Source organism: Bubalus kerabau, chromosome 22 (assembly GCF_029407905.1).
Source record: "Bubalus kerabau isolate K-KA32 ecotype Philippines breed swamp buffalo chromosome 22, PCC_UOA_SB_1v2, whole genome shotgun sequence".
Taxonomy (NCBI): domain Eukaryota; kingdom Metazoa; phylum Chordata; class Mammalia; order Artiodactyla; family Bovidae; genus Bubalus; species Bubalus kerabau.
Window position 1 is genome coordinate 45190761 of NC_073645.1, and position 22182 is coordinate 45212942.

The following is a 22182-nucleotide window of genomic DNA, read 5'->3' on the forward strand; positions in this document are numbered from 1 at the left end:
CGATGCTCTTTGGGAGTTGTAGTTTTCACGCGTCCAGCACCGGCGGGGCGCCTCAGCCTGGTGGCGGAAAGCAGTCACGTGATCGGAAAGGCTGTCGTTTGCCTTTGTGCCGGAACAGGTTGACTGGGTCGCCCGAGCCCGGGGCCTCGGGATGGACCAATCGGCTGCTTTAGCAGGAGACGTTGGCGTTTGAAATCAGCCAATGACAGGCTTTGGCTGGAGCTTTGTCTCCGCCTACTTCGCTTGACGCGCGAGAGCGGCGGAGGGAAGCGAGGCGGCGGTGAGCGGCGGCGGGCGCGGCGGCTGAGTTGCTTCTGAACGGAGCCCGAGGTAGCCGGGCGAGGTGGCCGGTCGCAGGCACGGGCTTTCCGGGGATGCCCCCGGGTTTCCCGAGCCGGCGGAGCAGTCCGCTGGGAACCGGGTTCACTTCACGGCTTTTCCTTTTTATTTTAGAAGCACGCGGGGCGGCAGGCCCCGGGGGCGGGGGTGGGGAGAGGCTGGCGTGCAGAAGCCCGCGGCGGGGGATGGTGTGGATCCAGCGGGCCAGGCTGGAGTCAGGGGTGTGGCGGTGCGGGCCCGGCCGGTATGGAAACTCAGGAGGGGCGACGGGGAGGGGGGTCGATGAGGCCCGACCGGCGAGGGCGCGGCGGCCCTGCGCAGGCGCAGAGGGCACGTCGCCGGCTTTTCCCTCGGTCCCGCCCCTCCAGAGACACCCCCACCCCACCTACTCCGCAGCCCTTCTGCGAGTCGAGCCTCGCGACCCTGGCCCCTTGGGGACCCACCCCAGCCCCGTACTGCCCGGCCCTTTCTGCGAGTCGAGCCTCGCGACCCCGGCGTCTTGGGGAGACTCTTACCAGGCCCTTGTTCCCTAGATGACCGGTTCTAACGAGTTCAAACTGAACCAACCCCCCGAGGACGGCATCTCCTCGGTGAAGTTCAGCCCCAACACATCGCAGTTCCTGCTGGTCTCCTCCTGGGACACGTCCGTGCGCCTCTACGATGTGCCGGCCAACTCCATGCGGCTCAAGTACCAGCACACCGGCGCCGTCCTGGACTGCGCCTTCTACGTAGGTGTTCTCCGTTTCAGCTCCTGCATCCTTTTGAGTTTTATGGTGTCCCTCGTGATCAGCGTCCCTTTTGCAGTGTTGGGCGAAGGCTCTTGTCGGTAGAGTCATTTGGACAGCGCCCCTCTCCTTCCACTCTTCCCCCACCCCAATAACCTTGAGGTTCCGGTGCTGCTTTGTTTTGCGTTTTGGCCCTGGGGACTTAACAGACGTCAGGAACTGGGTCTCCCCTTAAGTTAACACTGAATTTTTCTGGACAGAATGTACTTGAAACTCACAGCAAGACGGTAAAATTTGGCCGTCTTACTTATTAAAAGGTTTGTTTGCTAGTAAATGGGAATACGTATTGGCTCGCAGCCAGTGTGGTGAACAGTTCTTAATTTGCTTGCATAGTAGTTTGGGTGACTACTTAGTTCGCTCAGTTTTTTGTTTGTTTACAATGAGTGAGCCCAGCGTACTTCATTCTGAGCATAAACTGAGGAGTTGGCTGGTAGATAGAGGAATTTTTCAACACTTTTTTTTTCATTTAAAAATTATTAAACCTAAAAGAGTCAACTTTACAAGTAATCGAAGGATGCAATTTAAAACCACAGTTAGATACTGTTTACTCCTAATAAACTCATTGCGATATAAGAAATTATAAGTAATGCTGAGCAGGATGTGGTAAGGCTGTCCATACCCTAGTTTTCCTTAATCTTGCTCCTAGAAAACGCTACTAAAAATGCTTATCGTGTAGTTGTTTATTGAAATAAAAATGTGAGAACAATTGTTTGACAATGAGGACATAAGAAAATTGGAAGTTCAGTTATAGTATGGATTATTACGAAATCACTACTGATATTTCTGTAGATTGATTAACCTGAAACTAAAAAGTATCCAGAGTTTGATTTCAAATTTTATTTTAAAATTATATGTTTTTACAAGAAGAAGATTAGAAGAGAGATGGTAAAGTGTTGGCAGTAGTTATCTCTAGGTGATTGGGCTACAGGAAACATTTTCCTTGATAGTATTTTCCAAATTCCATAACCTCTTACACATGCGTGCTCAGTCGTGTCGGACTCTTTTCTACTCATGGACTGCCAGCTCTCCAGACTTCTCTGTCCATGAAATTTTCCAGGCAAGAATACTGGAGTGGGTTGCCATTTCCTACTCCAAGGTTAAACACTTTTTTTTAAAGCTTTGTAAGTTTTGAGTGACTTGAAACTTTTATTTTGTAGGATCCAACACATGCCTGGAGTGGGGGATTAGACCATCAATTGAAAATGCATGATTTGAACACTGATCAAGGTAACATAAGCACATTTTTACCACTTTATTGTTTTCTTAGCTAGTGCTTACTTACAAATGTTTATTTAGAAAGAGTAGTTCCTGAATTGCTTAGTTCCTGAGTTGTTTAGATAAAAGTAAAAGTGGCTTGAATTTAAGACTTTTTTGTTTAAATGATAACCATTAAGTTAGAAACACAAAATATTATGTCTGTATTTTAACAGTGTAGCTCATTGTGATCTCCCTCCACAGTATTTACATGAAGAGGCACTTACGTATTTGACCTTTACCCTGCCCTCAGAAGGGCACTGGATCTTGCAGTGTTCTCCCTTGCAGTAGAATTTTTCCAGGATAGTGCTGATGTTTCAGAGTTCTCTTTTCAGAAACTAATATAGTTCAGACTGAAGGAAGACAGGGTTTTAAAAATCTAACATTATAAAATAGACAATCCTGTCGGGGTACCATAGTAACCCATTCTTCACTTGCATTTATTGAATGAAGGACAGGGTAGCACGTTTTCTTTTAGTTAATTTCTAAGCGATGAAATTTACCCACATTTTTATCATGACTTTGGCGTAGAATAGAGATTGGAATGGAACTCAAATACACAGCTCTCTAGTGAAGGTTTTTTGTTTATGTTGTATATGCACGTGTTAGACATAGATGTACTTGAAGAACATAGCAAGGCACAGAGATAGGACTCAATGAGGATGTGAGAGAATGGATGGGGGATGGGCGCTATATTTTATCCAGAAAGAAAAGAAGGATCCAATCAGAAGAGGCTTTTATGTGAAAGCTGTTTTGTCATGTAACTCACAGCTGCGGATGTTCGGTTTTGTTTGCTAGCAGTTTTTTCTAATTAGGAAGTTAGCTTGCAGGTTTAGGTTCTATTTGTTTGAAAACTCAAGAAAACACCAAAAAGCAAAGATTTTTGATGCTGGAGACCATAATTAAGGGAATTAGCTGCTTATTCTCAGAAGGTCTTTGCTGAATTTTATGAGATACTTTTCTTTCTTGTTTAAATGGAGTGTTTTTAAACAGGTAGTTTTCCTCTTTGAGGATCAGAACCACATACTCTGTATTTGTTGTTACCTTAGCATGTGATATAGATTCTGGCACATATTAGACAGTTAGTAGATGTTAGTTGAATGAATCAATGAGATAATGTGAAAAGTTGAAATTGAAAGGGAAGAAATTGTATTAGAAATTTGATGAGCTTCTCTGGTGGTCTAGTGGCTAAGACTCCATGCTCCTAATGCAGGGGGCCTGGGTTCAATCCCTGGTCAGGAAACTAGATCTCACATCCACAACTAAGACCTGGCATAGCCAAGTAAATATTAAAGAAAGAAAGAAATAGAACCACCATGAAAACCAAGTGGTTATTAATCCTGAGCCTCCCTGCTTTCCTCATCCCCAGCTTTCAGGTAATCCTGTTACCACTTAAATCTGTTTCTGTGAAACATCAGCTTAATGTGATACGTTTTATCCAGATCCCTTGGACCAGAGTTCACCACTCAAGTGTTCATTCAACAGGTATATTTTGAACACTTACCATGTATCAGAACATGCACTGCATACAGTCAGAACTATAGAGTTGAAACAAGGTTCCTGATTTGAAGGAATCTAGAATTGTGACGAAAATAACTGATACACCATCATTTTAATGTAGTCTGAAACTCAAGGTAGCTTTTCCTATTACTGTGCCAGTGAATCAAGCTATGCCCTGTAAGATGGACAGAGGTGAATGAATGACTTTGTAGTCCCGGAGAAGTTTTTCTATGTGTAGATACTTCTGTTGAGTGGGTGGAAGTGGATTCGTTACAGTAGAATGAATGTTTCCTTTTGTTGTTCACCTGAGGAATCTTTAGTAAAGCTAGGTGTTGGTTGTTGGTTTATTTTTATTCCTACAGAAAATCTTGTTGGAACCCATGATGCCCCTATCAGATGTGTTGAATACTGTCCAGAAGTGAATGTGATGGTTACTGGAAGCTGGGATCAGACGGTTAAATTGTGGGATCCCAGAACCCCTTGTAATGCTGGGACCTTCTCTCAGCCTGAAAAGGTAGGCTTTTTATGTTCATGACAGGAGTTATGGTTCTTGGGGTGATTTGACTTGATAAATGATGAAGATAATGTTGAATTTAGAGGTTAAGAGTTGATGAGTCTATTTTACAAACCCAACTAAATATGTAAAGGAAAACTAATGTTCATACTTTGGTCAGCTTTTTCCTGTCAGTTGTCACATTTGTACTGGATAGCACTAGTGATAAACCCACTTCCATGTATTGTAATGCTTTAGATCCTAGGGCTGAGAAGCAACTTTTCAGAGAAGTCATTTAGCAAAGACTGAAATTGAGTTTGACTTCCCCAAGCAGGAAGTGGGATGGAGCATTACTCATTTTCACTTAGGCCTGAGCTTTCTCTTTAGTTGACTGTGAGAGTGAAATGGGTTATCATTTAAAGTTTAGTGAAAAAGATGTCCTTTATTTGCTGGCTTTTATAATCTATTTATTTTTAATACTGACAGAGGTAGTTGAAGGAAGATTCTTAAAACTGAAATGTGTATTATTCTAACCTTTTGATCTGTACAATGAAAGTGTAATTGAGCATTCTTGCTGTATCCTCATCAGACTTTATCAGGTGGTAGTTAATTTTAAAGATTGATTGTTTTAGCAGTTTAAAGGTATCCTTCACTTGAGTCTATTTCCTCAGTGTAAATACACTATTCAGTTCCTGTTAGCTGTCATTATATACTGTAGTGCATCCAAAGAGCCATTATTTTTGTCACATCAGAGTCGAATCTACTCCTGGCAAGACCTTTGTTCAGAATAAAATAATTGCATTGTTTCTAGTTTTGATTTATGGTTGTATGTAACATGTTAAGAGCTGTGATAAATTGCTGACAGAATATCATATAATGGACAGCCACACTGAATCAAGCTGCTTATTGGTTCAGCAAGGTTCATTATGTCACTTTTTTTAATACGGTCTTTGATAAATGTATATACCTAGTCAGTAGCATGACAGTGTTTTTACTTGATTTACGATCAGTGGGGATAGAAAGCACTGTTAGAAGCTTGTGTGTCACCTGGATAGTAAAGATTTAAGATAAAATTCCCATTCTGATTGTACTGTTAATAAATTGATCTTTTTCTGGATTCTTTGTTTTTTGAATTCGGCGTTTCATGTGTCTTACGCTAATTTGTTTTTCTGCAAATGTTTTTTGAATAAACAGCAGTAAATCGTACTATATCTCTTATTCAAACACACTTGTATTAAATGTACTGTTTTGAGTCTTTTAAAGTCTGTGTTTTTTCCCTTGGTCAGATTAATTGTTGAATTTTAAGGCTAGATTGTAGAAATTATCAGGTTATTATGTTCTTAAACCCAGTCCCACCACCTCTGCTCACTGTCCTCCCTGGGGGGCGGGAAGGGGGGGACACTTATGTGGTTAATATGTTAGTGATAACTAACCATAAGCTTTAATTACTGAATGTTAAAGAGATGTCTTGCCATGTAATGAGGCCTCTTCATTTTTTATAGTGATTCTTCAGGTTTTAAAATATTAAATTAGATTAAATTAGTTGCTTATTAATTAAAAGTAATGATCAGAACACAGTTATATACCTGAAGTCTAGATTTTTTAAAAAATGATTTAACATGATCAGGAAAATGTATTTTATTACTATTTTCATGAATTTCCTATCTCTGTTTGGTCTCCAGATAATGTATTTGAAAGTAAGCCACCTTAAAGGCTTATTTGCAGGAAATTTTGTGATTTATTATAAGGGGATAGTTTGTGAAAGTTGTTTTACTTTCGAAGAAAAGGAATTTTAAGCGGTAGGGGGAGCAGTTGTTTTTAGGGGATAAGTGCTTTTAAAATTTTCCGTAAACATAACTCTGTCTTGAGTGTTTAATGTGACGTCAAGGCATAAAAATTTGCTTTGTCATATCCCAGACCACTGATCTTGTCTTTTAATTTTGAGTTCGTATGCCACCAAAAGCAAGTAAGCAGGTAATTAATGTTAACTCTCTCACTCTTCCTGGAAAGGCCTATTTATTAAGTGTGACAGGTGGGAAAATCAAAGAGTTACAACGTGAAATCTCTGTCTAAAAGGTGGTCATAGAAAAATAACTTTGAAAATGATTGTCTTATGAAAAGCCAGAAGCCCACTGAAAGGTATCTTGAGCTGTTTTTATGGTTTTATTGTCTATTGTCTCCTTTTTGAGTATCTTTTACACTTTTATATTGTGATTAAATGAAACGAGGGCTATAAAATTATTTAATAATATACTTTGTTTTAGTAAGAAAGAGAATCGTCTTCAGAGATATTTTTGGAGAGTTAATTAGAATGTGCATTATTATGATACATGGTTAAGTATTAAGAATATCTTGGGTGTATTATTTTGTGCCAGTTACTTGGTTTGTGTAACTGAAGTATTTAAAATTTTGGTACCTGTGTTTGTGAACCTTCAGCTAACTTTTTTTTTAATGGTTTTATGATCCTTGGACTTTATTTTGGAGTAAAATGCCATTTGCAGGCATGCATTTTTAGCAAGTTTCGGTGTTTTGAAAGGTGTATACCCTGTCGGTGTCGGGAGACCGGCTGATCGTGGGCACCGCGGGCCGCAGAGTGCTGGTGTGGGACTTGCGGAACATGGGCTACGTGCAGCAGCGCCGCGAGTCCAGCCTCAAGTACCAGACGCGCTGCATCCGTGCGTTCCCCAACAAGCAGGTACCGACCTTGCCTCCCCCGCCGCTGTGGGAATGTGAAAACAGTAGAATCCTTTATCATAATTTGGTCACTGCGTTTTACGCATTGCTTTCTTTTTTTGTTTTGGAGTGGTGATTGGAACTTCTGTTAGGTGTATTTTCGACAGCGTTTTGTTAAAAGGTAGTGTGTTAACTCAATTTTAGAGAAGGCTTTGATTTTCACAGAGGCTAATCTACCAGTGGTTTTCTGATTCCTTGGTGCTCCTCCTCCAGGAAGCTTGACAGGTGTACAGTAATCGAAGAGAGTTTTGCAGGTATTTTAATTTACAAACCAGCGAATTCAGATTTAAATCTGAAAATTTAGAGTTACGGAATTTGCTGTTTGCTTTTCCCCCCCTTTTTTTCCCTTCTTTTTTGTCCCTTTTGTACCCTAATACTAACAGAGCTTTTTAGCTAGTCTGAGAGCAGAACCTACTGTTTTTTTTTTTTTTTAAAGGAATGCCTCTGAGGTTAGAGGGGAGCTGTGCCTCATATAGTGACTAACTCTTGATGAACAGTGTGGGTCACCTTCCATCATCATTACTAGATGAGGTGACACTTTATTAGTGCACCCCTGCCCCCAGTCCTGAAAGTTCGAAGGGAAGTTGGTGGTGGGGTCATTTGCTCTGGGAATTTTATAAGAGGAAAGTCATTAAAAACAGCAGATATCTTTGGAATCTTATGGCTGTCCTTCAGAGGTTGTGGAGCTTGAAAGAATTAGGTCCATTACTCTATTCTCTTAGCTCTTTGTTTCAAAAGGCTACTACCTCAAATGGTGATCACAGTTCTTCTCAGGATATTGTAAATTTCCATTGGAATTGAAGTTATGAAAAACCTTAAATGCATGGTTCAAATATGGTTGCATTTATGAATATCATGATGTTTTATATCCAAAATTTTCTGTTGGAGTTTATCTAGTTTATAATGGAAGCTTTTTAACTAAAAGTAACATTTTACTGATTCTTTTTTCATTACAGGTGTTAATAGTTTTTTAGGAATAAATCTTTTTCATATCTTGAAAAATTAAAGAAGTAAAATATAGATTTCATACTATCTTCCTCTTTTATCTTTTCTGACCTACTATTTCACGGCAAGGTGAGGAGAGGTTTGAAATTATAGAGCACTTTTGAGCCTTGCTGAAAATCTGTGGTGTTTGGGTATAAACTTGATTTGCTGTAGTTAAAAGCAAGAGGCAGGATGATAGAGATGGAAGGCTGGTTTTCCAGTTGGTCTGGATTATTGATATACCCTCAGTGAAGAAGATACAGTTCTTAGAGCTGTTAGAAGTGAGGAGACATCAAGCCAAGAAAAATATATTCCAAGTGATAGAATGAATTTGAGTCCCCTTCTGAACAGGACAACAAATAAATTATATTAAAATAATTTAAAAATTCCTGTGAGGTTTGACAGAATACCTAGATGTTTTTGATTGCAATGTGCAGAGTACTGGTAAAGAAAGTAAGTGATGGTGGCCTTTTGTTTGTTTTTTAATATAACAGGTATAAGTGTTTTTAAACTTTTGGAGTGATCATATCTGTATTAGTATTGCTTAAACATTTGTTTAAAATACAGCCATATTCTCTTTTCATTTTAAAAATAATTATCTTTCTTTAATTTGGGTTGAATTTGGGAAAGTATATGCCTCGTTTTGGAATCTGGATTCACTAGTTTTGTCTTCTGATTTCCTCTTGCCAGGGTTATGTATTAAGTTCTATCGAAGGTCGAGTGGCAGTTGAGTACTTGGACCCAAGCCCCGAGGTGCAGAAGAAGAAGTATGCCTTCAAGTGTCACAGACTCAAAGAAAACAATATTGAGCAGATTTACCCAGTCAATGCCATTTCCTTTCACAACATCCACAATACTTTTGCCACAGGTAGAGTATGGCATGTTCACTTGTATCTGCTTGTTAATATAAATTTGCTGTCAATTGAATGCTGCATATTTGTACTTGGGCAGGTTTTTTTTTTTGGTCATTCTGTGTAGCATGTGGGATCCTAGTTCCCTGACCAAGGATTGAACCTGCACCCCCCTTGCATTGGAAGCGTGGCGTATTAACCACTGGACCGCCTGGGAAGTGGGCAGAGTTCTTAAAAATTGTGCTTGGTTTTTTATGATATTTAAAGGGGAAAAAAAAATCTAGTATAATACTCCCTGGGGAAAATGCAACTTCTGTGATCTTAAAAATTGTCAAGATAATGGCTATTTTTGTATCTGCTTTCAAGAACTATTTTTTGAAATCACTTGCAGGTGGTTCTGATGGATTTGTAAATATTTGGGATCCATTTAACAAAAAGCGACTGTGCCAGTTCCATCGGTACCCCACCAGCATCGCCTCACTCGCCTTCAGTAATGATGGGACCACGCTTGCAATAGCATCGTCGTATATGTATGAAATGGATGACACGGAACATCCCGAAGATGGTATCTTCATTCGCCAAGTGACAGATGCAGAAACAAAACCCAAGTGAGTATGCTTCACCTGTATTTGAGCCTTTTCTTGCATTCAACCCAGGATTTATTAATTTTCTAAATTCATGAATAGCATTGTTGATGCCTGTTCGATATTACAGCTGACTCTAGGGCTGGAGTTGATTTTATCTTGTTCTCCCAAGCTTTCAATATCCGTGGGTTGATAGACGTCTGATGGATAAAATTGTGCCTAGTTGTTTTGTAGAGAAGAATGTCAAACTCTCATTCTTCTTGAATAGGCACTATTATTTGAATCTCTGAAGTTATTACTAGCTCATTGCTTCAAAATTAAGTTGAGGAATTCAAGAATAATTTATTTTAGCAAATTCTATTTAAGATATTTAAGAATTTGAACTGCCAAAAATCTTTCCTCTCCACAGAGGTTATTTCTGTAATATTTACACAGAATGAAATGACCTTCAGGTCTTACTGGAATTTCAGAGTAATATGGCCTTGCTTGGAATACTAGATTTCCTTAGTTTTGAAATTTCTGTAGATGTCTTTGGCTCGTGGGTGTAACTGTTGACAGGGAAGAACCATTTACATTTTCTCGGTACATGGGGCAGAGTTTTTTACTTAGTTACCTGTACCAGACTTGAGGGAGACCTGCTACCTGGACACTTGTTTGACCATAAAATACCAGCCCCCAAGAGTCTTCGTCCTGCTCCTTGTCCCTCTCTCCTCAGGCCCTGGAAGGAAGTCCTCAGTAAATATTTATGGAATAGCTGACTGTTTCCAGGATCCCTGTACTCTTCTGAATTAGAATGGCATAGAGGGCCCTTGCTGAGTTGCTGGAGTCCCTGAGAGAGGGCAGAGTGTGAAAGTGTTCAGTATCGGGTGTGCCTTCACAGTTTGTCTTTGGAAAAGGCGTGGCGTGTGAAGCCTGGTGGATAAAGGGCTGGGTTTGCGTTTATCTCTCACTTCTGTGTGTCTTGTCCTGGCCGGCCGTTTTGATCTCATGCTCTTCTTTTTTCTTTTGAACTTGTAGGTCACCATGTACTTGACAAGATTTCATTTACTTAAGTGCCATGTTGATGATAATAAAACAATTCGTACTCCCCAATGGTGGATATATTACTATTAACAAAGAAGCCAGGGAACATTTTTTAATTTTAATACTATAAGAACCTGAAAATATTGGAAAAGAGGTTTTTTATTGTTTGTTGTTTTTTTTAAACACTTTCTTTAGCGCATGAGATGGTTTGATGGTTTTTCTGCATTTAAAGGTATTTGGGCAAACAGAATGGGAGGGCAGCAGCAGCACTTCTGAGAATCAGTTTTGACCTTGATTTTTGTTTCCACTGCAGAAATAAATGTTTGTAAATAAATGTAGGTGATAAAGCCCCCTTTGCATTCTTTCTGGGCCTTAAATGGTAGAGAAGAAGGCTCTTGAGCCATTTGTTTCTCTTGCTGGTTATAGTTGCTAATTCTAAAGCTGCTTCAGACTGCCTCATGAGGAGGTTAATCTACAATTAAACAATATTTCCTCTCGGCCGTCCATTATTTTCTGAAGCAGATGGGTCATCATTTCCTGGGCTGTGAAACAAAGCGAGGTTAAGGTTAGACTCTGGGGAATCAGCTCGTTTTCAATCTTATTAGGGTGCAGGAGGAAAACTAATAAGAAAACCTCCTAACATCATTTTGTGACTGTAAACAATTATTTATTAGCAAACAATTGATCCCAGAAGGGCAAATTGTTTGAGTCAGTAATGAGCTGAGAAAAGACAGAGCATATCTGTGTATTTGGAAAAATAATTGTAACGTAATTGCAGTACATTTAGACAGGCATCTATTTGGACCTGTTTCTATCTCTAAATGAATTTTTGGAAACATTAATGAGGTTTACATATTTCTCTGACATTTATATAGTTCTCATGTCCATTTCAGTTGCCCAGCCGCTGGTGATTAAGGTTAAAAAGAAAAAAATTATAGTGAGAATGAGATTCATTTCAATGTAATGCCCTGAAGCAGAACATGAACTTAGCTTGGCCTATTCTAGGTAGTTCCAAATCGTTTTTTTGTTGTCACACTTTTTGTTTTTTTATTTATATTATTTGCAAATGTATGTATCTGAATAGTACTTGGACCTTTACTGAAATTTGTTTCATCCATGATGTATTTTAAAAATTTTCTTTTGCTACAGAGAGAGGTCTTATTTTTATTTGTAAGTATTTTAGTGAAAACTTAGTGTAAATCTGAACCCATCTTTTGAAATGTATTTTCTTCATTGCAGGTCCACCTAACCATCTCGTGAAAGTGGTTTCTCTATGGAAAGCTTGTTTTGCTTCCTACCAATACATGAATGTCCCTTAAGGGATGCGTTTTAGTCATTGTGGACACACTGTTTAGCATGTGAATTTCTCTGCTCTCTTGGTGTGCCCTTTCCTCCTGACTGTAGGATGAGGAGTCTTTGTGCCCTTGTGCAGTAGTCTGAAGAATTGTTTTTCCCTCAGCAAGCCCAGTTGCTGTGTATGAGCAGCTTGAGCTCTTTCTGTACAATAACCTAAACCTGTTATTTCCATGCTGTCTAATAAATCAGAGATTCAAAACCCTTAAATGTTGGATGTTTTTAAATGTTGGTAATTAATGTAATTTACTTTGTAAAAAGCCTTCTGTAAAGCAAACCTCCCTTCATCAGGGGGCCGGGTGGGGATGACATTGTACCTTTCGGTCCACACTGCCTTGTTTAATTATGTCTATTCGGATGTACTTTGGGGATTCAGTCTTGAATAAAGTGATCTGTTGGAGTTCTGCCATTTCCCTTGTGCCCTCTTGCTGGATCAGCAGGGCCCTCGAGCCAGCTGTGTGGCTTCACGGGACGGGCACAGCCTGCAGGCAGCTGCCGGACCCCTTCTGGCCCGACTCTCTCCGGGAGTGCCAGGGCCGCCAGGCGCCTGCGGCTCCCAGCCCCAGTGCTGATGCCGTCAGTGGGTGCACGCGCAGCCAAACGACAGACCCGTCTGTGCTTATCCATCAAATGCTAAATCAAAGGGAAGCCCTTGGGATGGTGAATAATGTAAGAGCTGGAGACTAACTGATGGTATTGGTTCTTTACTGTGATTATGTGCTTTTTAAAGTCATAACCACTTGGTTGAGGACAGAGCATAAATTTAAAACATGGTTTAACTGAAAGAGAATTAATACAGTTTCATAAAAGGTGACGAAGTTAAAGCAGTGCGGGGGCCCTGGTTTTGAGGGCATGGTGTGGCCGAGCTGTTTTTGTAGTCTTCTCTGTACGTCCTCTCGTCTCTTGCAGCCTAGCGTATCTCACCCTAAGTGTGTCTCCTGCCTCCTCTGCGGACCTCTTCAGCTCTTCCTCACAGTTGGCCTGTTTGTCATGGCTGCCTTCCCCTCGAATGGCCCATATGTAACACCTTAGCATTTTTGTTGGGTTCCCCTGCCCAAATTCTGTTCTGTTTTCAAGTGTGTCTTTTTTTAAAAAAGTTTATCTTTCTTTTCTTTCTACTGTTACTATATACCACCTTAAAGGATCCCTCCTGGCCATCTGGGGGTGTGCTGCAGGCTCCAGCCTCTACCCTAAATCCTTCGTCTTCTAGAGCAGTAACTTTTAAACCTTTCGGTTGGATGCAAGTAAGCATTTGAACCACGATCCAAAACACACAGAGGTCAATAGTGTGTACAGCGGACAAAGCTGTGTGAAGCATCACTTGTCTTCTGTACATCTGACACATCAGTTCCCTTCCTGCCTGCCTGCCTTTTTTTCCCCTTTTTTTAGGAAATGCTGGTTATGGCCCCCTGAATGGATTTTATGACTAATGCCTTGACACCTCTAATTTTAAAAACCATTGTATGCCACATAGAACTTGTTCTTTTTTATCATGCTGTGCTTGAGACCCTCCAGTGCCCCCTGTTGCCCTTCGTTCACTTTGTAATACTGTATGCTTCTTCCAAGGCCTGCAGTTCACCGGGAAGGGACTGCTGACTGTCAAGTAGCTCTTAGAAGAATGGGGGTGGAGCTGACCTTCCTTGGGGAATTCTGGGGGGGTAAATGGGAGTGTTCTGGTGGCTTCAGTGTCTGGTTCTGAGCTCCACCATGTAAAAAAGGTACATTAGTTGTGAGGGGTACTGCTTTGTTCTAAGGGAAACCCATGAGACAGCCTGTATGTTGAAGCCTTTGAACCTGACTTTGAATCTTGACTTTGCTGCTTACATTGCACCGTTGGCCATGTTAATTTCTGAGTAGCAGTTTCCTCATCTGTTAAATGGAGGTAATAACTCATGAGATTATAAATGAATATATAAAATGTTTATTAGGGCATGCCTAACACAGTCATTGCTTTCTTGGGATGAAAAATATTCAATCCATTGCTCAGTTACTAGCTAACTTTTCAGTTTCTTTTTCATAAATGAATGCTCAGATATCTGTGGAATTCCTAGTTCTTAAGTTTGTCAGTATACTTATCTTTTAAAAAACATTTATGAACTATTTCCAACATTGAGAGAAACTCAAAAGAGTAACACACCTATAAACCCATCTTTCAGATTTTTAAAGAAGACTTATTTTTAATTGGAAGATAATTGCTTTACAATGTTGTGTTGGTTTTTGCCATTCATCAACATGGATCAGCCATCGATATAATATGTCCCCCCTCTTGAACCTCCTTCCCACCTCCCACACCATTCCCCACTCTAGGTTGTCATCATCCAGATTTTAAAATGTTAGCATTTTGTCGTATTTACTTCTCTGTTTCTTATTTTTTAGAATTTTTATTGCAGTATAGTTGCTTTATAATGTTGTTAGTTTCTTGCTGTATATACAAACTAGTGAATTATGCTTTACATATACTTTGCTATACTCAGTCACCTGTATTACGTATATCCCCTCTTTTTTGGGTTTCCTTCCCATTTATGTCACCACCAAGTGTTGCGTAGGATTCTCTGTGCTATAAGTAAGTTCTCTTATTTATTTTATACACAGTGTATATATGTCAGTCTTAATCTCCCAATTCATCTCACCTCTGTGTGTGTGTGTGTGTGCGCGCGCGCTTGTATTCAGTCGGCCCCATGGACTTCAGCCCACAAGGCTGCTCTGTCCATGGAATTTTCCAGGCAAGAGTACTGACGTGGCTTGACATTTGCTTCTCCAGGGGATCATCCAACCCAGGTATCAAACCTATCCTGGGTCTCCTGCGTTGGCAGGCAGATTCTTGACCACTAGTGCCACCTGGGAGGCCCCCAGAAATGTGTTCTGTACGTCTGTGACTCTGCAAATAAATTCTACCATTTTTCTAGAGTCCACATATAAGTGATATTATACAATATTTGTTTTTCTTCCCTTTGTTTCAAAATAAAACTTTGCACATATTTGAAGCCTCATTTGTAACCCCTCTCTCACAAACTTCCCATTTTCCATTCTTAAATGTTACACTCGTTTATACCTTTATGCTCATGAAGCATCCACATACAGGCAAACATTGGCGGAATTGTGGGTTCAGTTCCAGACCACTGCAATAAAGTGAGCAGTAAAGGATTCACAGGAGTATTTTGGTTTCCCAGTGGGTGTACAAGTTATGTTTATACTCTAGTCAAGTGTGCAGTAGCATGTCTAAAAATACAGCGTGTGTACCTTAGTTAAATATTGCTAAAAATGCTAACCATAATTTGAGTCTTCAGTGAGTTGTAGTTTTTCTCGAAAGTATCATCAAAGATTACTGATCATAGATCACCATAATAAACACCGTAGTAATGAAAAAGTTTTGAAATACTATGAGAATTACAAAACGCAAATACTGTTGGAAAAATGGCATTGATAGGATTGGCATAAATCATCAATTTGTTAAAAAAAGAAGCAGTATCTGTGAAGTGCAATAAAGTAAAGCATGATTAAGCAAGATCTGCCTGTAAATGTTTTTTAAAATTTGCAGAAATAGTAATACTGTTTTCTATTTCTATCCTGGAATGAAGCCACCCCACTTCTGACATCAGATGGTGTTAATAAGGTGAGAGGGAAAGGGGCAAGGCTACAGCAGAATCATCTGTAGGGAAACACTACGCAGTCGTATGGTGGACAGTGGAGTGGCCAAGCTGACTGCCTCCCTTTGTATTTTTTTTTTTGGCCGCACTACAGTGTCATGTGGGATCTTAGTTTCCTGACCAGAGATTGAACCTGAGCCCCCAGCTGTGGAAGCGTGGCGTTTTAACCTCTGAACCGCCAGGAAAGTCCCCATTGAGTAACCCCCTTTCTTGAACTGTGAGATCAGTTACTATTAGAAGAGAAATGCTAGTTCTCTGATGTGTTGGGTCTTCAAGGGTGAAAGCTGCATAATCTTAATAGAAGTTCCTTAGGAAAATAGGTGAATGTGTTAACAGAACCCAATGGATTAGGTACATTAAAAATAGAACATCCTTGGTGTCACCCAGAAAATAAACCGTAGGACTCGTTTCATGGTTCTTCTCTCCTGTGACTTCCCCTCCTCAGTCTTTGAAACGTCTCTGGGTAGCCCATCTTTCACTTGGTAAAGTACTGATTTAAACTATTAGGACTAGTTACAGCAGTTTCCTTTAAAAATGGCACCTGGCTACATTGCTGTGGGACTAGCGATAAGAGAAATGAGAGCTGCCAGGCCTGGTGACCACAAATACCAATTGGACCATCCCGTACAAAGGCACTTTTCCCTCAATCAGTGGTGTGTTGCAACAAGGCTTTCATTTTTGAAGGATACCCACAGAACTTGTGGAGTTGTAATGGGCATTGGCTTCTTAATCAGGAAGTATTTTTGTGTTATGATAGAAAGGAATCTGGAGGTAAAGACTGGACTGTGATTTATAAAGAACTGTAATTGGGGGAACACACATGAGTTAGTTAGCTCACTTGTTTACTATAACTCAGGGATTTGGCAGCCAGCTTTCAGAACTTATTTTAAATGAAAAGCAGTTGGTGCTATTTTGTTTTGCTTTGTTTGAATACACCCACCACTGGTGGGATGACTTTTCCAATCACCTGACTTGAGTAGGGAAATGGAAAAAGAAATGCATTCCTTTTACTGAGCAGGGTGTCAGGCTGAAGTAATTGAAGGCTCATTTCCAATGGTTTATTTCATTAACTAATTTCTCAAGAAATATTCGTTCACCTCTGACCAACCTAGCTAACTTTGTGCAGTTAACACAAACCTGAAGAAGCCATACAAATTATACCCACTGGTTTCAGAAGCATCTAGGTTTGCTTTTCCAAGGTGGTAACGAAGTACCTTTCATCCCTTTATAGGGCTCTGTTATAGGCTATTGCAGTAATTTAAAACCTATGTACCCAGACTCCTGACCTTGTTATAACATCACTTTATAATTCTCAAAATACTTGGCTCTTGAAGATTTTCTTAGCATCAGCCATGTATTCTTAAAGAGCCCAGATGATTTGTCTTTGGTATTACATCACCTGTATCTGCTTAGCTGGTCAGACCTAACAGTCTTACTGTGTTGCCAGACAGAAACCTTCCTCCGCGCCCCCCCCCCCCCCCCACCCCTGTATTTCACAGCTTAACCAGGCTGTTGCTTGTTAGCATTGTCCATATAAAGAAAGGCCCTTTTTGGGAACAACGGCAATGTTCACCTTCAGGCTTTGGGTGTAGAAGCAGCCCTGCGGCTGGGTTCACTGTTGGTTCATCAGGATTGCTGGTGACACTGGAGGAGCACAGCGTTCCGTGGGTGACGGTCATGAAGGTGGCATGGATTGGAGGGCAAGGGTGTTACCCATGAGGCTCTCACCGTGTTTGTTGCTCTTAGTTGCTGCTGTTCATCAAGTGAACGTGGACCTGAGTTCCCAGCACAAGTCTGGAATGGGCGCTGTTCGTTGAGAGCTTGGTTCTTCCTTGCTTACTTTACTTATGTTAAGAGGATGTGCTAGGTTATGTGTTGGGCTTCACCTTTGCTTTTCAATAAGATCTACCATTTGTGCCATTTCAAAACATCCTGTGCTTATGCCTGCCAATTGTTATCCAGAGGATTTTTTTTTTTTTTTTTTTTGACTCAAATCTGAAGCTATTGGAGAGTAAAAGAAATCTCATTTATATGGACTTCACTATCAGAAGTTTTGACAAATTGACTTACGAGAAAAAGCAAATAAGATCAGAGGGAATATATATATTTAACTCTTGAAGGGAGACTCCTTTATGGAGATTAGCACCTTGTTAATAATAGTAGTAATACTTGATCTGTACGTTGAATAGGATTTCTGCCTGGAAACACTAGAATAACCGTCTGCTTTACTGAGGTTGAGCACATTTACTATTCCTTTTTTTTTTTTAACAGAGGAATAATTATAAGTACTTTTTACTAAGACCTTGCTATATATATGTACTATGATAAATGTCTCATATGCATTAAAAGCAGCCAATCCTTATGAAAAAGTGAAACAATCTGGGGACAAACCTGTGGATACATACAGAGAAACTAGCATCTTGGGATTACTTGGGAAACAGTAAGACTAAGCTGAAACTTAAAGTGGGTTATCAAGGGCAAAATTTTAATTTGGCTGAGTCAAAATTTCAGAAAAGGTTTCTTACTCATTATTGATCCAAAATGAATACAGCCCAGAAGAGAGGGTTATTCCTGGTTCCTCTTGGTCAGTGTTTAGACCTGTGTTACCAACATCCTGATTGATGTCATCTTTTTAATTTAGTTTCTCCTTGGTTGGAGTGTCTTAGTGGAGTGGATGAGAAGAATAAAGATTAGAGAAAGTTAATTTTAATACTTTGTTGCTTTGAGCAGCTAACTGTAGATTTGCAATAAAAGGAACAAAAGTTCCTGTGAAAGGTTCTGCTTTTGTGGCAGCTCAGGAGGAGAGCCTGGCAGGGGAGTGCAGTGGGCATGCTGGAAAGATCACGCCTGCACCAGAGGCTAAGCCTGTGATGTATGTGGTTGGAATTGCCATCACTTTGGGGAGAAGGGGATTCATCTTTGTTTTTATTGGCCCTCCAGAAATATGGATAAAGGTTAGGAACTGGAAACTGAAGAGACCAGTTTGAAACAAGCCTTCTCTGACATGTGTCAGAACTTGCTGAACAATGCATATTCCAACTCCTTGGGCATCCAGGGAACTGAGATCTGAAAAGCTTCATAGGCCTGACCTCTTAACTGAATGTTGAGGACCTCATAGAAAACGTGGTGTCATGGACATCCAGCCTACTTGCCCAGACCTCTGTCTCCTGACGTCAAGACCAAGGCGGTTACCCCTTGGTTCTTCTAACGTACTTGTCCATCACTGCCAATTGCTTGCTGGAAAACATATCAGGGGTCTCTCACAACAGCTTCATAACCCTCAGGGATCAGGAGCCTGTTCCAGGCCAAATGTAGCGATGGCACACTCTTCAAGGTCTTCTGTTGGCTGCTGCTCTTGGCTGATTGCTCAGATCTACAGTTTAGACCATACAGTCCTTCATTCTCCCCCCACCCCTTGATTCCTCTATCACTCCTTCCTCTTTTCCTCTCTCCTTTCCTTCAATCAATAGGCAGATTATGAAAGCCTTTCATGCAAAAGTTGACTTAGGAAAATAAGGCCATTCGTGGATTTTGGAAATAGATGCTCAAGGCACCATTGTGCTGTTTGGTTCTGGCGATGGAGGTGGCAATGGATAACTCAGACCAAGCTTTGGCTCTGGGGTGGCATGCATTATGCCGTAATAATTGGTCTTTTGAGGGTACAGTGAAATAGCACATTTTACTTCCACTCATTAAAACACATGCGTTGTGCCAGGCAGTAGTGTGGGAAGTGCGCCTGTCCTCACTTCTGGGCCCAGCTCACGTTTAAGCAGAACACACCTCTGGAGCTTCAGAAGACAGTGTTTGGGGGCACCAGTGGCTTGTGGAAAATGCACCTTAGTGAGCTGATCATTTGGATGGTGTGTAGACTTTCTGAGTCTAGTCATTTTGAAGAGGAATATATTAGGAAAATATTGTGAGCTTATTTGTTCTGAAGCAAAATTTCTACCCTGAAATACAACTTCTTGGGAAAGTGTGGAGTAGGGGTAACCGCCTTGGACCTGACGTCAGGATACCGAGGTCTGGGCTAGTTGGCTGGATGTCTGGGATCTGTGTGGTACTTGAGTTTCTGGCTCTTCCTGAAAGGCTCTCTCGGGTTCATTCCCATGCTGACATGGCCTGACCTGATGTCTCTTTGCCTTCAAAAGGCAAAGGTTCTCAGCTTCTGCAACTGTGGACTCGTATTTCTTGAGTCTTTCAGCAGATGAATTTTGAAATAAAAACAGGTGTTTTACCTCTTCCTGCTTAGAGTCCTTCAATAACTTTATCATCATCCCTGTTGAGGGACACTGGATCAATTTGTTTTCCATTATTTCCTTCAATAGTGTTCCCTCTCACAGCAAACAAATGAGAGTGTTACTGATGAGGAAACCAAGGCCTCAAGAGGTTAAGCAACATCCTTCAGGTCACACTGCCAGTACCTGTAGGATCAGGATTCATCCCCAGCCTAACTTGAAACTCACTGCACCATTTTGTTTCTCTGGGCCTATATAGTTGAGGATGACGTGTATTATTTTCCTGTCATCTATTCATTCTTTAAATATTTTCTCATACTAAGATCCAGCTTTTTTACTAGGTAATGAGTTCACTCAGGGCCAGGACTGTGTCTAGATTTTCATTTTCCCTACAGTGTCTGGACCAGAGTAAGCGTTCAATAGATATACGTATGCTACATGAATGACGGCTAGAAGAGGGGGTATAGTTCATGGTTACAAGGGTTTGCTCGACCCATCTGAGTTTACAGTTTCCTCCACAGGGCTTTCCTCATGGCTCAGTTGGTAAAGAATCTGCCTGCAATGCAGGAGACCCTGGTCTGATTCCTGGGTCGGGTAGATCCGCTGGAGAAAGGCTGGAGAAGGGACAGGCTACCCACTCCAGTATTCTTGGGCTTCCCTTGTAGCTCAGCTGTTAAAGAATCCACTTGCAATGTGGGAGACTTGGGTTCTACCCCGGGTTGGGAAGATCCCCTGGAGAAGGGAAAGGCTACCCCCTCCAGTATTCTGGCCTGGAGAATTCCATGTACTCTATAGTCCATGGGGTTGCAAAGAGTCAGACATGACTGAGTGACTTTGACTTCATTTCCACAGGGTATGAGTTCTTTAAACCCAGATGTAACCCTTGATGGAAGTTTTTCTTACTGTGTTTGAGGATTTAATGATGGAAGCCATGGGCACACTCCTTGCCGCCGTTTGAAGAAGCGTGAAGAATATTGAAGTTGATCCATTGGGAAGTCATGCCCAATTGTTCCCAACTATTCCCTCAATTTATCTTCAACTGTACTCTTCCCTCCTCCCTGCTTTTTCCTTCTCTTTCTCTCTCACACGCAAAATCCTTTTGATGTCTTACTCCAAAAGGCCGGTTTCCATCTCCTGCAAGGCCCCTTCCTGCAGTCCCTGTATCACGCTAGCCTCACCTCTTCCTGTATTCCCCAGGGCATGCTTCCCTGTACCTCAGCTACAGCACTATCAAAGCCCCAGTTATTCCTGTTTTCAGAATAAATCTTTTTCATGAGTAGTTTCTTTTCTTTTTTAAAATTTATTTCTTTTTTTTGGCTGCACCGCATGGCATGCATGATCGTATTTCCCTGACCACGGATTGAACCCACGCCCCCTGCAGTGGATGTGTGGCGTCCTAACCACTGGACCACCAGGGAAGTCCTGTGATGTAGAATGCGGTTAAATATGGAACTGAAATGAAATTTGTCTCGAGATTCTCCCTAAGTGCCATCGTCCATGTATTAGGTGCTGTGAGGGCCTTTAGAAGTAACATAGCATAGTCCCTAACCCCAAACCTGAAAAAATGAAGAAGATATTTTCAAAATGAATGAGTGAGATGAATGCCCTTGTCTTAGCAGAGGCCAGAGAAGAATGGATATGGATCTTATAAACTGGCTACAGTAATTTTTGCCAGATTATAACTTGAGCTGGATATATGCTTTAGATTTTCACCCCATATTCAAAGCTATGTAAATTTCTTTTCTTTTGGGTGTTGCCTTGTCAGTGTACTTTTAAACATACCTGGTGGTGGCGTTTCTTGGGAGATCATGCTTGAAGACCTTGAGTTACCTTCTAACCATATTTCAATCAAGGCTTTAATCACATCCTCAGCCATTTAAATTATTTAACATCTTTTTGAGATTACATTTTTTATTCCTAATTATATGACAAAGATATATACTGTGAAATATTTATCATGTAATTATGATTAAAATGTACAGTCTCCCAAAAGATGTGAATAATAACATTAAGTATTCTATATTTAATTAAAGGAGCCTGGGTGGACTGTGCTAGGTTACCTTGGTTAAGCTGAGAACTACATTTCCCAGCATCCCCTTCCCTGCCTGTTTCCGGGTTAGAGTTGGCCCAAAGAGGAACATACGGGGATCTGGAGAGCCATTACTCTCCAGGGTTTTGTTGGCTGTTAGGTGAAGGATGGATGGCAGCACAGGTCTAATGGGTTCCTTGCTCTCTTCTGCATCCAGCATTTCTTTCTGACTCTTGGCTCTGAGGCCCACCTGGAGACTGAGGCTCACCACCGGATTGCGGGGGGTGGTCTGCAGAGGGACAGGATCTCAGCTACTCAGAGGCTTTTCCCCAGCTTCCCCGTGATGTCTTTTTGGTGGCCAGACATGCCTGC

The 22182-nt window shown here is 41.1% G+C and overlaps 1 protein-coding gene across 4 annotated transcripts; it reads left to right on the forward strand.

The window, feature by feature from the left end:
* Nucleotides 1-246: 246 nt before the first annotated feature.
* On the forward strand, nucleotides 247-21060 carry BUB3 (BUB3 mitotic checkpoint protein). Of its 4 annotated transcripts, none has more exons than XM_055559900.1 (8): nucleotides 247-330; nucleotides 873-1067; nucleotides 2282-2351; nucleotides 4241-4392; nucleotides 6908-7066; nucleotides 8779-8956; nucleotides 9331-9547; nucleotides 20634-21060. In XM_055559900.1, exons 2-8 carry the CDS (start codon nucleotides 873-875, stop codon nucleotides 20638-20640), a joined length of 978 nt encoding a protein of 325 aa, XP_055415875.1. In that variant the 5' UTR covers nucleotides 247-330; the 3' UTR covers nucleotides 20641-21060. The 4 variants fall into 4 exon arrangements, with proteins under 4 accessions (XP_055415875.1, XP_055415874.1, XP_055415873.1 ...); XM_055559899.1 differs by lacking the exon at nucleotides 20634-21060 and adding an exon at nucleotides 11786-12308; XM_055559898.1 differs by lacking the exon at nucleotides 20634-21060 and adding an exon at nucleotides 10541-10615.
* The last annotated feature ends 1122 nt before the right edge of the window (nucleotides 21061-22182 follow it).

What these genes read in the sequence shown, in the direction of transcription:
- BUB3 (XM_055559898.1), top strand. Translation starts at nt 873, where the DNA reads ATGACCGGTTCTAACGAGTTCAAACTGAACCAACCCCCCGAGGACGGC. An exon ending in TGATTTGAACACTGATCAAG is followed by an intron (nt 2,352 to 4,240) that starts GTAACATAAGCA and finishes TTATTCCTACAG; the next exon opens with AAAATCTTGTTGGAACCCAT. An exon ending in GTGCGTTCCCCAACAAGCAG is followed by an intron (nt 7,067 to 8,778) that starts GTACCGACCTTG and finishes TCCTCTTGCCAG; the next exon opens with GGTTATGTATTAAGTTCTAT.